Source organism: Rattus rattus, chromosome 4 (assembly GCF_011064425.1).
Source record: "Rattus rattus isolate New Zealand chromosome 4, Rrattus_CSIRO_v1, whole genome shotgun sequence".
Classification (NCBI taxonomy): domain Eukaryota; kingdom Metazoa; phylum Chordata; class Mammalia; order Rodentia; family Muridae; genus Rattus; species Rattus rattus.
In genome coordinates this window covers 128,530,885-128,547,245 of record NC_046157.1, presented here as the reverse complement: position 1 = coordinate 128,547,245, position 16,361 = coordinate 128,530,885, and the positions used below count along the sequence as shown (strand labels likewise).

The window sequence follows — 16,361 nt, the reverse complement described above, 5'->3', positions numbered from 1 at the left end:
CATACTCCCCCACCCCACCCCCACACCAGCCCCTGTTTTCTAGTTTCACAGAGCTAGGGGGCTGGTAGGTGCCAAGCCAGTCAGCACCAGTATATTCTTTCCCCTTGTAGTAATTCTGTGTGTATCTTATAAGTTGTGATACTGTACAAATATACCAGATAGAACCGAAGTCCTCCTTACTAAAAATAAAAACATGTTTTGAAACTCCCCTCTCCTGTGAGAAGCTGTAACCTGCAGGGTTGGAAGGGTGTGAAGGGAGACAGCTGTCATGGCCAACCAGAGTGATGACAGAGAGGCTCTTGGTCTTGGACAGATAATTCAGTCTTTCAACCTTCCAAGCAAGTGTGACTTGTGCTCTTTGATTCCTTCCTCTCATTCTGTGGTAGCCCTGACTAGCTCTGATCACGTTTCCCAAGAAATGTATTAAAGTATATATGGTAGTCTCTGAGGCCAGAAACGAGTGGTATCCATGGCTTCCCCCTCCCCCGCCACCATCCCCACTCCCCTTCTGTAGTAATAAAGTAACCGGTGATTTAGCTGATAGAGACTTGAGACTTACTCAATGGTGTTTCCATGGAGACCAGCAGACTGAACAGATTACTGCACTTCCTCTGCTTTGTGGCGGCTGGTTGGGCTAGCTCCGAATTTGCATTTCTGTAGAAGACTTCCTACCCCCTGGAGCTCTGATGGGTTTTATGAGTAAAGAGTAAACTCACTTCAGGGCATTTCCTCTTAAACAGTCCAAAAAAAAAAAAAAAAAAAAAAAAAAAAAAACGGTTCTCATGCCAGTCTACAAAAGTACAAGCAGTGCTCTCTCCTCTCTGGATACACAGCTCCTAAGTTCATCTGAGGTTTCTGCCATGGATTGAAAGGGAGAGTTAGAGAACAGTAGGAACTGCAGCCACTGGGGAGGGATGGGCTTTGACCAAAGAGAAAACGTTAAATTAGGAAGTCAGTTGTGTCAGGAGATTGAAAGAATGAAATGTCAACCCAAAAGTTAGGAAAATAAACGTAAGCACTCACTATGAAACAGACGTCTCAAAAAAAAAAAAAAGATTTTTATACAACAGAAGGGGACTTCTATTTTATCATTTTTGAGCCCCAGGTTGACCTTGAAGTTATAATCCCCTGCCTTAGCCTCACTTTCAGGCCTGGAATCAGAGGCATTTACTGCCACACCCAGTGGAATAGACCTGGAAATGTGTGGTCGTTTTTTTCTTTTTTCTTTTTTTCTTTCTCTCTGTCTTTTTAATGCAAATCCTTTTCTCACTGTAAAGTTCTAGTTTTTATTTGTGTTATGAAACGAAAACTTTTTGCAAACATGCCAAGGAAAACATTTAAAATTTAAAATACATTAAATGTGTAAGTATGCATAAAGCCCTGCAGTGAGGTAAGTTCTGTTAACCGCTTGGAGCGTCTGCTTCTACTCATCCTTAAGTTGCTCACAGGCGAGCACACATGCGTACAGATTAGAAGACAAAAACTGCGCTGCGGAACCCTCTGCAAACTGATCTTTGTGTTTCTCACCATTAATTATGAACCTCTTTCCATGTCTTCTACTGCTTTGCAATATCATCAATAATGCAGTTTTTCCTCCTCCGGTAAAAGAGCGCTGTTTACCATCCAGGCCAACTTTCAGCTAGTAAATAGAAAAACAACAGAGGAGTCCTGAAATAAGAATGTCTCTCTCTTTTTTTTTCTCAATTAAAAAAAAAAGGGAACAAGCATGAGCCTTGGAAACACCCTTTCTGAGTCCCTCTCGATGAGTCCAGCTGCTAGTGGTGTCCAGGGAGGGAGGCTGTTAATGTGAGAGGAACTTGTGGTAGATTCTCATAATTTAACCTCTAATACAATGTCCCTCTTCAACACCCCTTGCCACCCACTCAGTTCTATATAACAGAAATGCTTAAAGAGGTTTACCTTATTCTTCCATTGAAACAATTGATGAGGTTACTAATGCGTGTAAATGTGATAGATCTTTTGGATTGGTCTTTACTTTGGGAGGTAGGTGAAGCCAGGGTGGGTGGTGCCTACCTGTCATTCCAGAAAGCAAAGAAAAGAGGGTTGAGTGTTCGAGACTAGCTTCTAAGTCCCTATCTTAAAATGGGGGTGGTGAAGGGAGGAAGTCTAAAACCAGACTCGGGTAAAAAGTAAAACATTGAAAGAATTTGCAAAATTTTAATGAAGAGGTTCTCTTGCTGCCGGCAGTAGGAGATGGCATAATCCAAATCAAACTGTCTGACAGGCCTTGAGAGGGATTTCATAAATCATTCTGTAAGTATATATTGGTGGGCAGCAGACACAGCACAACTGTTAAAGAACGAGCCATTCCTTTCCTTTGACTTCCAGAACGCAAACTAGGTTCATCTCTTATCACCGCCTACTCCGTGACACACTCACCTCTCACCTGGATCTCTGCAGCAGGCAGCCAGCCAGACTTCTCCCGCTCTGCTCCATCCACCCTCACATTTATTCACACCACGGGTTAAGGTCCTCTCTCTCCCACACTTGTATCCTTCAGTTGCTGAAATAAAATTCAGACTCCTTCCCAAGCACTCAAAGGTGGGAGACCGGTGAGGAGCCTAGCTCAGACCTCCGCCCACACATCCCTGTACCTCAGTCACTACCTCTTGGCTATTCTTCCAACATAATGATCCAGGTCTCGTTGAAGACTTTGGGACCTGCTGCCCAGGTCTACTTTCTGCTGGTTCACATCCCTGAGAATTCAGCTGAGATGTAACCCCATCAGAAGAGCCCACCAGACTTCTTCACTCAGTATTCTTGTCAATCTTATTTCGATCAGAGGACTTACCTACTTCACTCATCGTTTAGTTCACATAGGTATAACACCCCCTCACAATAGAACCCTACAAGAACAAGGACCTTGTTTGAATTGAATATGGCTTTGACCTTAGCAGCGAGCTGAAAACCTGACGCCCAAGGCATACTATTTGTAGAATGTTTTTAAACCTGACTTTCTTTGTTCATCTCAAAAGCTGAGGACTGATATACTAGCGTTCACACTATGAAGCTTTAAAGTCTAAGGGAAGCGATACACATTAATGCTCGAATTAAGTGAGGGCTAACACCGAAGTCAGTAGAAAGTCAGCAGATGTAAGTGAAAAAGGAACTTGCTTGGAATGCATAGTTTGGAGCATTTCTTGTGCTAGTTATCTGCAGGGCAGGAATTCCTGCTACAGTAACGTCCCCACTGTACTCATAGATCAGGTATCTTCACTAAGATGACCTCATGAGAAGACTCGGGTAACAGATACAACTTCCTACTCTTACTTCAGACAAGTACTCGTGTGACATACAAATAGATCTCTGAGCAAGTGCTTTAAAACAGAAGGAGAAAAGTGGCAGTCCTCACACGAACAAACCACCAAATACCGTGAACACAAGTAGTTGGAATAATAAGCAGCCTCGATTTCCGTCCCCTTAGTTTGTATTCATTGATCACCTGGTTGGTATTCAGGAGTTGGAGTAGGCTTCCATAGATTACATAGATATTGGTGACCTAGTGCTAGCAAGTTTTATATTCTAAACTTCCTAGTTCAAGAAGGTAATAGATAAGGATACTAGAGAAATTATTAACATTTTTAAAGACTTAAAAAACATTAAATTATGGCAAGTTATACCTTTATTTTCTAACAATGCTACCCAGGCTAAGAAAACTGGCACTGCGTTCCTCTACTGAACACTGTCACTCTGGGTCTTATTTCGTCTTCTGTCCTTTATCTCGGTCCTCTTTATTCTCTGCCCTATTTTTTGGAACCTCTGCTATCTCTGTGTACAGACCCAACTACTGTTCCCTTTCATCCATCAAATAAATGGAAAGGACTTTTGCATGGACACCCCAGCCTCCCTGTGACCATCCTCCCTTTCTGGCCTTGTCAAGCCTCAGTCCTTGTCACTTGCATTTCTCTGGTTTCCTGATGACGTAATGCTTTCTCTCCCAGACTTCTAGCCCATCTGTTGGGAAACATCCTTCTTGTTCATCCAGAAAAGCCCTGCACACTTACAAATCCTTCTGACCTTTCATGGACAGAATCCTCTACAAAGCCTTCCCCAACTTGTAACTGAACAGACTTGTAACTCATTGTATTATCATTGTATCCTGAACCACATATAACCCACAGGATCTTTTGGATTAATTAGGTAAAGGTGTCTCAGTCCTCAGGAAAAAAAATACAGCCCAGATCCGGAACTAATGGTTTATCAATCATCCAAAGACATGCTGGGTCTTATTAGAACCACTTGCCCCAGGGAAGATTCCCCAGGTCAGAGTGCAGGCTGCCTGACCCTCAGGCTTTATTTGCTGTGCGTGTGAATTCTTTCAGAGTAGACTCCACCTTCCTTCCTCGTCTGCCTCGCTCGGCTCACTCCTTGGCATGCAGTATCTATTCAGTGAGCATTTGTTTGCCAGTGAAGGGATAAGAAGGTATCATGTAAGTGGAGGACTTGAACTTTGATCACCAAAGACACTTTGCATGGCAAACTTTCATGATGTGGGACTTTGAAGGGGGAAAATAAGATAGGTATTTTTCTATTAGTGAGATTCTAGAAGCGAATGGAGTAGATTCTTCCTAGGCACACATTGGTCTCCTGAATTGGGAACTCGAAAAGCCAGTACAGGATGGAGATGTGCTAGCCGAAGCCCTGGGGATGCACCAAAGGAGGCAAGGACGATCTCCTCCGGGCGGGCGCAGCGGGCGCAGCGGGCGCAGCAGCCCACAGGTCTGCCAGCATGCCCGCTTCTCCCACATACCTGCGACTAGGTAAAATGTGGACTTGGTAAGTCAGTTTGCAAACACACACATTGCCAAAGAAAATTTGAGATTGAGAAATGATAAATCTCAGGATCCTTGCGTAACTCTCCAGGATGTTGTTGTTAGTGGTGGTGGTGGTGGTGGTGGTGATTTTTGTTGTTGTTGTTGTATTTTTTATTTATTTATTTGTTTTGTTTTTTTGAGACAGGGTTTTTCTGTGTATCCTTGACTGTCCTGGAACTCACTTTGTAGACCAGGCTAGCCTCAAAATCAGAGAATCATTTGCCTCTGCCTCTCCACTTCTCTGCCTCTCCACCCCCCTCCTCCTCCTCCTCCTCCTCCTCCTCCTCCCTCCTCCCTCCTCCTTCCCCTCCTCCCTCTGCCTCTGCCTCTGCCCCTGCCCCTGCCAGTGCTGGGATTAAAGGATAAGTACCACCAATGCCCTGCCTCTAAGGTATTTTAAGTATTTGTTTTGATTGACAAATTTCTTGATGGAAAGGTGTAAATAGGAATAAGAAAACTGAGATGTGAAGGGTGAGACATTGAAAATCAAAGAAGAGAGTGTTGGCATGCCCTAATTCATAAACCATACAAAAGGATTTATTTAGTGCTAACACATTTATTTTTGTATTACACCTGCTACTTAAGACAGGGTTTGTGGTTTTCTCTTCCTGTCTCTGTCTCTCTCTGTCTTTCTCTCTGTCTCTCTCTGTCTCTTTTAAAATCTTGATTTTAATTTCTTCTTTGTCTAACATTTTAGGTGCTTGTACCAAAAAAATTACTTTGGGTGTAGAATAAGGGAAAAAGTAAGTACATTCACCCCAGACAGAGAGCTGTTAATCAACTAAGTGGCTTGTAAAAACATAACTGTGATGCTTACTGGGTTAGATAACTGATTAACCGTAGGAAATCTGAAAGACGCCAAGCCTCTGGCCCCCTGTTTAATATCAGAAAAATCCAGAAAGTCATTAAGTCAGACTATAGATCAGGAGGTCTTAAAAATCTTGGTACTGGTGCCAGCATGGTTTCCCAAGGATGGGTTCAGACTTGCTTTTCTTGAGTGGTTCTGGCTGCATAGACTGAAGTGAGGTAAACGCATTATGGCTTCAGGGTGGCTGGCTTTGGAAGATTTGAAGAAACATTCTCTTGCTGAGACTGAAAAGCTGGGTGCACTTTTGCTGCCAATATCAACAGAGTCCAGAGGCCCTCCTGGAATTTTCTACTGGCTTTTGTAGGGCACGGAATGGATGGGGGTGGGGTGTGAAAAGCCTCAGAAGTTTTTGTTTTGTTCTCTCTCTCTCTCTCTCTCTCTCTCTCTCTCTCTCTCTCTCTCTCTCCTTTTTCCTTCTTGTACTTGGCTCATACAAGAAGCTGATGCTAAGTATTGGGCAATGTTATTTAACCACACTTCCTCAATTTTCTTATTAGCAATGCTGGCTTGTTTGTAGGCAGTTTGGAAAAATCTGCAAAGCACACAGAATGTCAGTGTAGATATCCAGTTTAGATATTGTATTTCTAATTGGCTTCATGTCTCTCCATGGTGGAGACCACTTTCATCTGACTCATTTGGAGTGAATCTTAAAATGCATATCACCAGGACGTGTCGTTTCCCCCACCACCACCACCACCACCACCATTTGAGTTAGAATCTTGAGGGACAGAACCCAAATTTTCTGTTGTGAAAATTCCTTGGGTGATTCTGAATTACTCCAAAATGCCCCCACTGCATATCTCTGTTCTCCAGTAAGCCTGATTCAGTGTGACAGTCTGGTCACTTAAGAATCGCCAGGTATCTCCCAGGTTTCTTTTGGATTGATCCAAACTTGACCATTGTCCCCAGCTACTGCATACTGCCACTGAATAGTTCCTTAAAAATTCCCTTGACTTTCCCCCACTTCAATCCTTTTCCTCAGATGTGTATGCCTACAGTGCAAAGTGCATGCAGAGTGCTGGGGCTCCCAGCCTAATGGCCAGGGAGCAGCAAAGTCTCCCTGTCTTCAGTCGAACGTTGCCGTCTTCCTGAGGAGACTCAGAGTTGAAGTACTGTTTATCAGGGAGCCACCTACTTGGGCCTTGCGCTTGCTAGGCAAGTGCTCTACCGCTGAGCTAAATCTCCAACCCCTCTTTCCCCTCTAGAATACAGTCTGTCTCTAGCCTCATGTAACATTCTCCGGAAGATGTTGATTCAGAAGGAAAGTTAGCTTATGATAACTATATGTTATGCAACCAGATGTAACTTGAGAAGAAATGATGGCATTAGATTGTGGAACAGTCATGGTGACTATGTCTCCTGACTGAGGAGAAGCAAAAAAGAAAAAATATTATTCCAAGATGAAGTGGTAGCTTATTTGGAAGGCTAAGATAGCAGGTTTGCTTTGAGTTTAGGGCCAGCCTGAACTACATTATATGTGGCAAGCTTCCCCCTCCCCGTGTGTGTGTGTGTGTGTGTGTGTGTGTGTGTGTGTGTGTGTGTGTCCCCTTCTCTTTGTCTCTTTCTCTATCTCTGCCTGTCTCTGTTTCCTCTCTCTCTCTCTCTCTCTCTCTCTCTCTCTCTCTCTCTCTCTCACACACACACACACACACACACACACACACACACAATTGTTTGTTCAGTCCTTCTGATTGTGTTGAGAACTGTAGTGCCCAGGCTTGGGGGGCATTCCTAGATAAAATACAGTAGTAAAAGTACCACAGGAACTGAAAGAGACTTGGCAGAATTCCTGTCTTCTGCCTTGCTTCAGCATTGGGCCTTCATTCATGATTGTATCATATTAAACCCTCATTGAATTCTATACCTTCCCTTGTAAGTTTGGTGGCCTTAACACTTGTTACTAGTTTCTAGTTGTCACAAAACAAACATGCAAGCTTAGTGGTTTAAAACAATGATCAGGTCTTGTGTTCTTTATGCAAGGGTCCAGGCATGGTGTAGTGAAGTTGTCTATTTAGCCTAACGACTGAGATCAGATATCTCCTGGAGTTCTTTCTCATCTGAGGCTTCAACCAGGGAAGGGTGTGTTTCTAAGCTCCTTTAGGTGGTTATGACACTCATCCCTTTAGGCTGTGGGATGTGTGGCAATTTGCTTGTTCAAGTCTAGCCAGCGAATCCATACTCACTGTGTAACATTGAGACAAATCATATGAACTCGAGTGCTTCAGAAAGCAAATGAATTTCATACCCATTAGGATGACTATTCTAAAATTTTAAAGAAATATAAGTATGCTGGGTAGTTTTATGTCAACTTGACACAAGCTAAAGTCATCAGAAAGCAGGGAACTTCAATTAAGGAAATTCCTCTACTCCTTTCCCCAGTGTAGGGGAATGCCAGGGTGTTGGGGTGGGAGGGGGATGGGGAGCATTTTCATAGAAGCAGGGGGAGGTGGGGGGAAGGATATAACATTTGAAATGTAAATACATAAAATATCCAATAGAAAACAAACAAAGAAAAAAAAATGCCCTTATAAGATGGGGCTGTAGGCAAGCCTCTAAGGCATTTTCTTTTTCTTTTTTTTTTTAAACTGGATAGTTTATGTATTTACATTTCAAATGTTATCCCCTTTCCCATACCCTCTCCCCCTACTTGTATGAGGATGCTTCCACTTCCACCTCAACACCCTGGCATTTCCCTACACTGTGGAAAGGAGTCTTCACAGGACCCAGGGCTTTTCTTCCTATTGATGCCAGATAAGGCCATCCTCTGCTACATATGCTACTGGAGCCATGGGTCCCTCCTTGTGTGCTCTTTGGCTGGTGGTTTAGTCCCTGGGAGCTCTGGGGGATCTGGTCAGTTGATATTGTTCTTCTTATGGGGTTGCAAACCTCTTCAGCTCCTTCAGTCCTTTGTCTAACTCCACCAATGAGGTTCCAGTGCTCAGTCTGTTGGTTAACTGCAAGCATCTTAATCTGTATCAGTAAGGCTCTGGAAGAGCCTCTCAGGAGACAACCTTATCAGGCTTCTGTCATCAAGCACTTCTTGGCATCAGCAATAGTGACTGGGCTTGATGGCTGCATATGGGATGGATTCCCAGGTGGGGCAGTCTCTGGATGACCTTTCCTTCAGTCTCTGTTCTATTCTATGTTCCTGTATTTCCTCGCGTGAGTATTTTGTTCACCCTTCTAAGAAGGACTGATGCATCCACACTTTGGTCTTCCTTCTTCTTGAGCTTCATGTGGTCTATGAATTGCATCTTGGGTATTCTGAGCTTTTGAGCTAATATCCACTTATCAGTGAGTGCATACCATGTGTGTTCTTTTGTGATTGGATTACCTCACTCAGGATGATGTTTTCTAGTTCCAGCCATTTGCCTAGAATTTCATGAAGTCATTGTTTTTAATAGCTGAGTAGTACTCCATTGTGTAATGTACCACATTTTCGGTATCCATTCCGCTATTGAAGGATATCTGGGTTCTTTCCAACTTCTGGCTATTATAAATAAGGCTGCTATGAACATAGTAGAGGAAGTTTTTTGTTATATGTTGGAGTGTCTTTTGGGTTTATGCCCAGGAGTGCTATAGCTGGGTCCTCAGGTACCACTATGTCCAATATTCTGAGGAACCACCAGACTGATTTCCAGAGTGGTTGTACCAGTTTGCAGTCCCACCAACAATGGAGGAGTGTTCCTCTTTCTCCACATCCTCGCCAGCATCTGCTCTCACCTGAGTTTTTAATCTTAGTCATCCTGACTGGTCTGAGGTAGAATCTCAGGGTTGTTTTGATTTGCATTTCCCTGATGACTAAGGATGTTGAAAATTTTTTTAGCTGCTTCTGGGCCATTCGCTATTCCTTGAGAATTCTTTAACTTGGTAGCCCATTTTTTAATATGATCATTTGGTTCTCTGGAGTCTAACTTCTTGAGTTCTTTGTATATATTAGATACTAGCCCTCTATCAGATGTAGGATTGGTAAAGATCTTTTCCCAATCTGTTGGTTGTTGTTTTGTCTTATTGACAGTATCCATTGCCTTACAGAAGTTTTGCAATTTTCTGAGGTCCCATTTGTTGATTCTTGATCTTAGAGAATAAGCTATTGGTGTTCTGTTCAGGAAAATGTCCCAGTACCCATGTGTTTGCAGATCTTCCCCACTTTCTCTTCTATTAGTTTGAGTGTATCTGGTTTGATGTGGAGGTCCTTGGTCCACTTGGACTTGAGCTTTGTACAAGGGGATAAGAATGGGTCAATTTGCATTCTTCTACGTGCTGATCTCCAGTTGAATCAGCACCATTTGTTGAAAATGCTTTCTTTTTCCCACTGAATGGTTTTAGCTCCTTTGTCAAATATCAAGTGACCATAGATGTGTGGGTTCATTTCTGTGTCTTCAATTCTATTCCACTGATCTACCTGCCTGTCTCTGTACCAATACCATACAGTTTTTATTATGATGGCCCTGTAATATAGCTTGAGGTCAGGAATGGTGACTCCTTCTTTTATTGCTGAAAATAGTTTTTGCTATCCTGTTTTTTGTTTATGCCTTTTGTTTTTTTTTATTACTATTCCAAATGAATTTGCAAATTGCTCTTTCTAGGTCTATGAAGAATTGAGTTGGAATTTTGATGGGGATTGCATTGAATCTGTAGATTGCTTTTGGCAAGATGGCCATTTTTACTATATTAATCCTGCCAATCCATTTTTAGATCCTGGATGGTTTTGTTCAATTCCTTTACTTATTTCATTGTGTTTTCCTGTACTTCTTTAAGGGATTTTTGTGTTTCCTCTTTAAGGGCTGCTACTCGTTTACCTGTATTGTCCTGTATTTCTTTTAGGGAGTTATTTATGTCCTTCTTAAATCTATCATCATCATAAGATGTGATTTTAAATCCATATCTTGCTTTTCTGGTATGTTGGGGCATCCAGTACTTACCATGGTGGGAGAACTGGGTTCTGATGATGCAAAGTGGCCTTGGTTTCTGTTGCTTAGGTTCTTGAGCTTGCCTCTCACCATATGAATATCTCTGATGTTAGCTGGTCTTGCTGTCTCTGACTGGAGCTTGGCCCTCCTTTGGGCCTGTGAGCCTGTTATCTTAGGAGTGAGAGGGCTCCTGAGTCACCAGCTCTCTCTGGGAGGGATTTGTATATGGAGGGCTGTGGGACAGCCTTAGCTCTGAATGCAGATGGAGACAGGAAGGATCCTGTCCCAGGCTGCTCTACGATCCCTGTGCCCTATGCACCCTTGGCGGGTCCCTCTTCAGACAGTTAGTAGAGTGAAAGTGGGGTCTCACCTGTGGACTTAGGAGTGAGAGCACTCCTGGGAGACCAGCTCTCTCCAGGCAGGATTTTGGTTCAGAGGGCTGTAGGACAGTCTCAGCTCTAGAGTGTCAGGCATTTTCTTAATTAGTGATTGATAGGAAAGGGTCCAACCCATTGTAGGTGGGGCCATCCCTGGACTGGTGGTCCTGTGTCCTATAAGGAAGCAGACTGAGCAAGTCATGGTAAGCAAGCCAGTAAGCAGCATCCTTCCATGGCTTCTGCATCAGCTCCTGCCTCCATTGTCCTGGCCTGTTTGAGTTCCTATCCTAGCTTTCTCCAGTGATTAACAATGATACACAAGTATAAGTCAAGTAACCCCACTTCAATCCCAAGTTGCTTTGGTCATGCAGTTTCATTTTTAGCAATAGAAACCCTAACTAAGACAATAAATAACATATAGAAAATGAGTGTTGATGAAGATCTTAAGAGATTAGAACTCTGGAGTGCTGCTGATATGAATAGAAGATATGAGACTATTATGGAAAACTATGACTGTTTCTTAAAATATTAAATGTACCATGTTCCCACAATTCTACTTCTGGATCACTCCTCTGGAGACTAAAAACAGTGATTTAAATAGGTGTGTGTATGTCTGTGTTCACAGCAGCAGTATTTATAATAGCCACAGGTGGAAACACACTCATAAATGAACATATCATGGTATATATGAACACGATATTCAGCTTTAAGAATGAAGGGAATCTGAGCCGTGGTTACAATGTGAACCTTATAAACATTATGTAAATTGAAATAATCCAGACACAATATACAAAATATCTGAAGATTCCACTTAGTTAAAGCACACAGAAGTAGTAGAAATCATAGACAGAACAAAGAGTTCCAGGGACACAGTGGGAGGACGAACAAGATATTTTCTTGTTGTTAGAGACAGTTTCAGTTGCCACATGTAAATGTTCTGGCATTAGATGATATTGCTGCTTGCTCTTCTGTCCATCCATCCATCTGTCCGTCCATCTGTCCGTCTGTGTATTTTAGCACCTGGTTTTGCTGCTCTTCTAAAATGCCCTGACAAAGTAATTTATGGGAGGGAGAGCTGATCTTAGCTCACAGTTCAAGGGGCATCTCTTTCATGGTCACAAGAGCTTACAGTGCCTGATCATATAGTGTCCACAGTCAGGGAGCAGAACAACGAATACTGGTGCTCAGCTCACTTTCTCTGCTCAGCCCAAGGCCCAGCACAACCTTAGAATGGCTCCTCTCCTAGGTAGTGTAGGCCTTTCTACTTCAATTAATCCAATCTAGACAACCCCTCACAGACGTGCATAACCCCTGACAAACATGCCCAAGGCTGATCTCCTAGCAACTCTAGATCTTTACAAGAGTAACTGTGCACTTAATGAATGCCACAAAACTGGGCGTTTGAGAACAGCTGCAAGGGTAAATTTTGCCACAATAAAAGCATTAAATAGAAGAGGCAGGTAAAGATCATGGAACAGTGAAGGCTGAGAATAAGTGGACAAAACAAAGAAAATTAAAAAAAAATTAAACTATCATACTTCAGTCAAATGGGATAAGGAATCGTCCTTGCCTATCACAGAAAGCCTGACATGTTATTTTTGCTCAAAGCATACACATTTCGGTTCTACATTTATCCCTCACCTTTCCCTGGAACAAAAATGAAACCATTTATTTTGAATTTTCAGAGGTTTTTTGTTTTTCATTTTCTAGACTTTCAGATCAGATAGATTTTAAGCCATCTCTAGGACCCTGTAGTTAGTAAAACTTTTTTTTTTTTTTTTTTTTTGCCTTGGATTCCCAGTCTGGACTCCATCATAAGGAGCTATCAGAGGAATTATGGTAAATGAAGTTCTAGGATGTTTGGTTTTTTGGGGGGTTTGTTTGTTTGTTTGGTTGGTTTTGGTTTTAGTTTGAGTTTTAGAGTTTGCTTTCAAAGATCGGTGAGGTGATTCCCACCAGTATGTCTTGGAGTGTGAGGTTATAGGAGTGGAAAACCTGAGCCCAGATTCCTCAGTGTTAACAGAGCTCTCAATTCTGTTTTCTAATAAGTCATGTGAGCACATACCTGCTTTATTATCTCTTGATTATGTCGTGTTCTCCATGGTCATCGTTATCTCTGGGCAGTTTACCGAAGGCAGTCAGGGTAGAGTCCTCTTGATGAGGAGGAACTGTATCTAACAATGCACCTATTATTTAGTCAAACACCATGGGCCAGCCATTCTGTGAAGTGCGTTTCTGCTATTTCAGTGAATCCTCACACCCTTCTGCGATAAATTGCCTTATTATATTAACTCCCCGTTACAGGTAAGAAATTTGAATCTCAGAATTCTAATAAGACACTCCGAATCCCACAGCTGGTGTGGTTGGGAGAAGTGGGGTTCAACCCCGAATCTCATCAATGCCGAGTTTTCATCTTCTCCCTGTTCTGTCTTATTTATAGGAACAGTAGTTACAGTTACCTCACAAGTAAGAAACAATTGGTGACAATAAAAATCTGAGCATTACTTTTATGCAAATATCCTACTACTAATCATAGCTCCTCAATTACCCATTGCTTTAGGCTCTTTTTCTTTTTTAATTGAGTATAAACGTCTTAGCTCTAGTAAACAAGCTGTTGTGCATTCAGAATGGGGCACTTCCTCTCCTGTGTCAAAAGTGCAGCTCTGTCCCCGATGAGATTCAGAGACTATGTCTTTATTGTGAGTCAGGTGCAAATAACAGGAAAACTCGGCCCCTGCCCCACTTGGCAAAAGAGCAGGTATTTCTACAAAAAGAGTGCTGTGATTAAATGGACATTTTTCCGTGTTATGAGCAGGCAGAGAGCAGGCTATAGCATGGAATTTGAAGCAGTCACATTATCTGCAGACGCCAGGTCTAGCCAGGGACTTTCCCCAAACTCTGAGTCACAATCTGGTGTCACCCACAGTTGCTGCTCATCCCTACCCAAGACAGTGCAAAGCCACTGAGCCACACGTTATCCAAGGGACATCTGGGCGGCAGACAGTGCTGAAACGGAAGGGAATCAAAGCGAATCCGTTTGCAAAGTCGTCATTCTTGTCTTTTGAATAGACCTGAACTTGGCTTTTTTCACTTTTATACAACTCAGTAATAAACACTACACGTGAAATAAATCTTCTAAAGGGTGGCACATAATGAAAATAATTTATGGGTCCTACTCTCCAAAGAGAATTTCAACTCTGTATAGTAAGAAGTATTGAAATCCTGGTCCAGAGCGTCTTTCCCGCCTTGGGCCATTTATGTTCCCAGATGAAGACACAAGGCCTTTTTACTTTAATCTGCCTAAGGCGGCACAGTAGCTGGGCGACTGCCTCCCCTCCATGCTGTTAGACTCTACTTTCCCATCAGTAACCCCAAGTTACCACTTACTATTTACTCTGTTCCGTCTGAGCTGCTCTTAACCAATGGCCAGCCCTCTCTCTGGGCCACGCTCTCTTGGCCCTTAGCCCATGACGGCTCTCCTTCTCCTTCCTGCATGGTTTCCTTCCGTGACAGCTATTCCTTCCCCTTACTCTCCTCATAGGCCTCTCTGACCCAAGCCCTCATAACCCCACCTATGTCTCTTCTGCCCTGCTGTTGACTGTTGGCATCTTTATTCACCAATCACAATTGACTGGGAACTGGGTCACACGGGCTACTAAGTTGAAATATCTTCCCTTTTTCTCAAGTCACTGTGAAAATGGTTAACAAATTAATTTGAATATGAAGAGAAGCACTCTTAGTACTTGAATACATGCGTGCACACATTAACTCTCACACACACACACACACGTGCGCACACACACACTCACACACACACTCACACACACACACACACGCATTCACTCATGCAATGCAGGTGCACAGGAGCATGGACTTGGTTTACTCGGTCCCTTACTCGGTCTGTCTGCTAAGTTATATCGTGCTTCTTCTGTTTGCAGAGCTCACACGTGTTTTAACCGCCTGGATCTCCCTCCGTACCCTTCCTTTTCCATGCTTTATGAAAAACTCTTGACAGCAGTTGAAGAGACCAGTACCTTCGGACTCGAGTGACCCGGAAGCACGATGCTCAGCGCTTCACGGACAGGCAGTTCCAGAAGCCGGCCTCCCATAGAGTGAGCCAGCATTGGTAGTCTCGAGCCTTGGCTTCCATTACGACAAACTGAGCGCTGCTCTCTGGGAACACATGCTCCCGTGTTTGGGGACTGGCTGTGAGTTCTTTTGGAAGGATTGGGGTGAGCTTGGTGCCCATGGAACAACCCAACAGTCTTTCAATCAACAGTTCTTGACTGCCAAACCTTTCCCATTTGTCCCCATGTTCCGAGAAAAAGATGAACCTGCACACGATCAACTCCATGGTGACTTTTAGGGACTCCGGAGAGTCTTTCAACTCTCCCGCAAACACACTTCAAGCCAGACTGGCAGCACTGACCCAATCTCTAAATTTGCGCAAGTGAAAGAATATCATTAAAAAAATATATATTTCCTGGAAGTACATTTGTTTAAGCCCTAAGTTATAGCAGAATATTTATTTCTTGCTTATGAGTGCCTGCATGGTGTGCACAACAGGTTTCAACCTTCACAGGACAAGTGTGAACAACGAAACCAAGTCAGTATGTGATAACTTTAAAGATTTGCGATAAGGTGGTCTGTGACAATGTATATGCAAGTGGTCTGTGTGTAGTTATGGCTGAAGACAAACTTATTCAACGAATTACTAATGACAGATTTTATGCTTCATAATGCATGAAAACAATTTAAAAATATCTAGCAATTAATCACAAGCATATCAGGAAAATGTACACAGTGAGTTCTGTTTATTTTTTATAGGTTCATTACATTTCTGTTCTTTAAGATGTATATAAGGACCTACCTACCATATTGTATGTACCACCTCGCCGTCTTCATGTTCCACGCCTCCTCGGGCATTTGGTAGTATGTACCCTTTAAAGCACGCTCAAGAGAACTAAAAGGGCCTTTTATTTTTCTAAAGGTTTAAAAAAAAATTCCCCAAAATATTTTGCACTGAACGTACCAAAGGTGAAGGGACACTCCAATATGACTAACAGCAGCTCCATCCGTTGATTACTACAATAGAAGTAGCTTTTAAATCAGACTTCCTTCACAGTTGCCATGTCAACCACTGCAAGGACTGTGCATCTAAGTAATAATTTTGTAAGACTCACTCTATGTGATAGTATGATATGCATTTATTTAAAATGCATTAGATTCTCTTCCATCCATCAACTACTTTACAGGATGGCGTTTATTACAGATATTTCGTATTCCCCCTCACTGCTTCTTATTTGTACTGCGTCATCAAACACTGAGCTTGGTTGGAGAGCCATCAGCCATCAGCAATGCCGGAGAG

At 42.7% G+C, this 16,361-nt stretch overlaps 1 protein-coding gene across 1 annotated transcript in view; it reads left to right on the top strand.

Moving 5' to 3' along the window:
• The window catches only part of Hecw2 (HECT, C2 and WW domain containing E3 ubiquitin protein ligase 2), a 374,703-nt gene extending 359,221 nt beyond the window's left edge, over positions 1 to 15,482 (top strand). Inside the window, exon 29 of the mRNA XM_032901106.1 lies at positions 14,932 to 15,482. Within this exon, the coding sequence (XP_032756997.1) occupies positions 14,932 to 15,043 (112 nt within the window). The 3' untranslated portion in view covers positions 15,044 to 15,482. The remainder of the gene's footprint in view (positions 1 to 14,931) is intronic.
• The last annotated feature ends 879 nt before the right edge of the window (positions 15,483 to 16,361 follow it).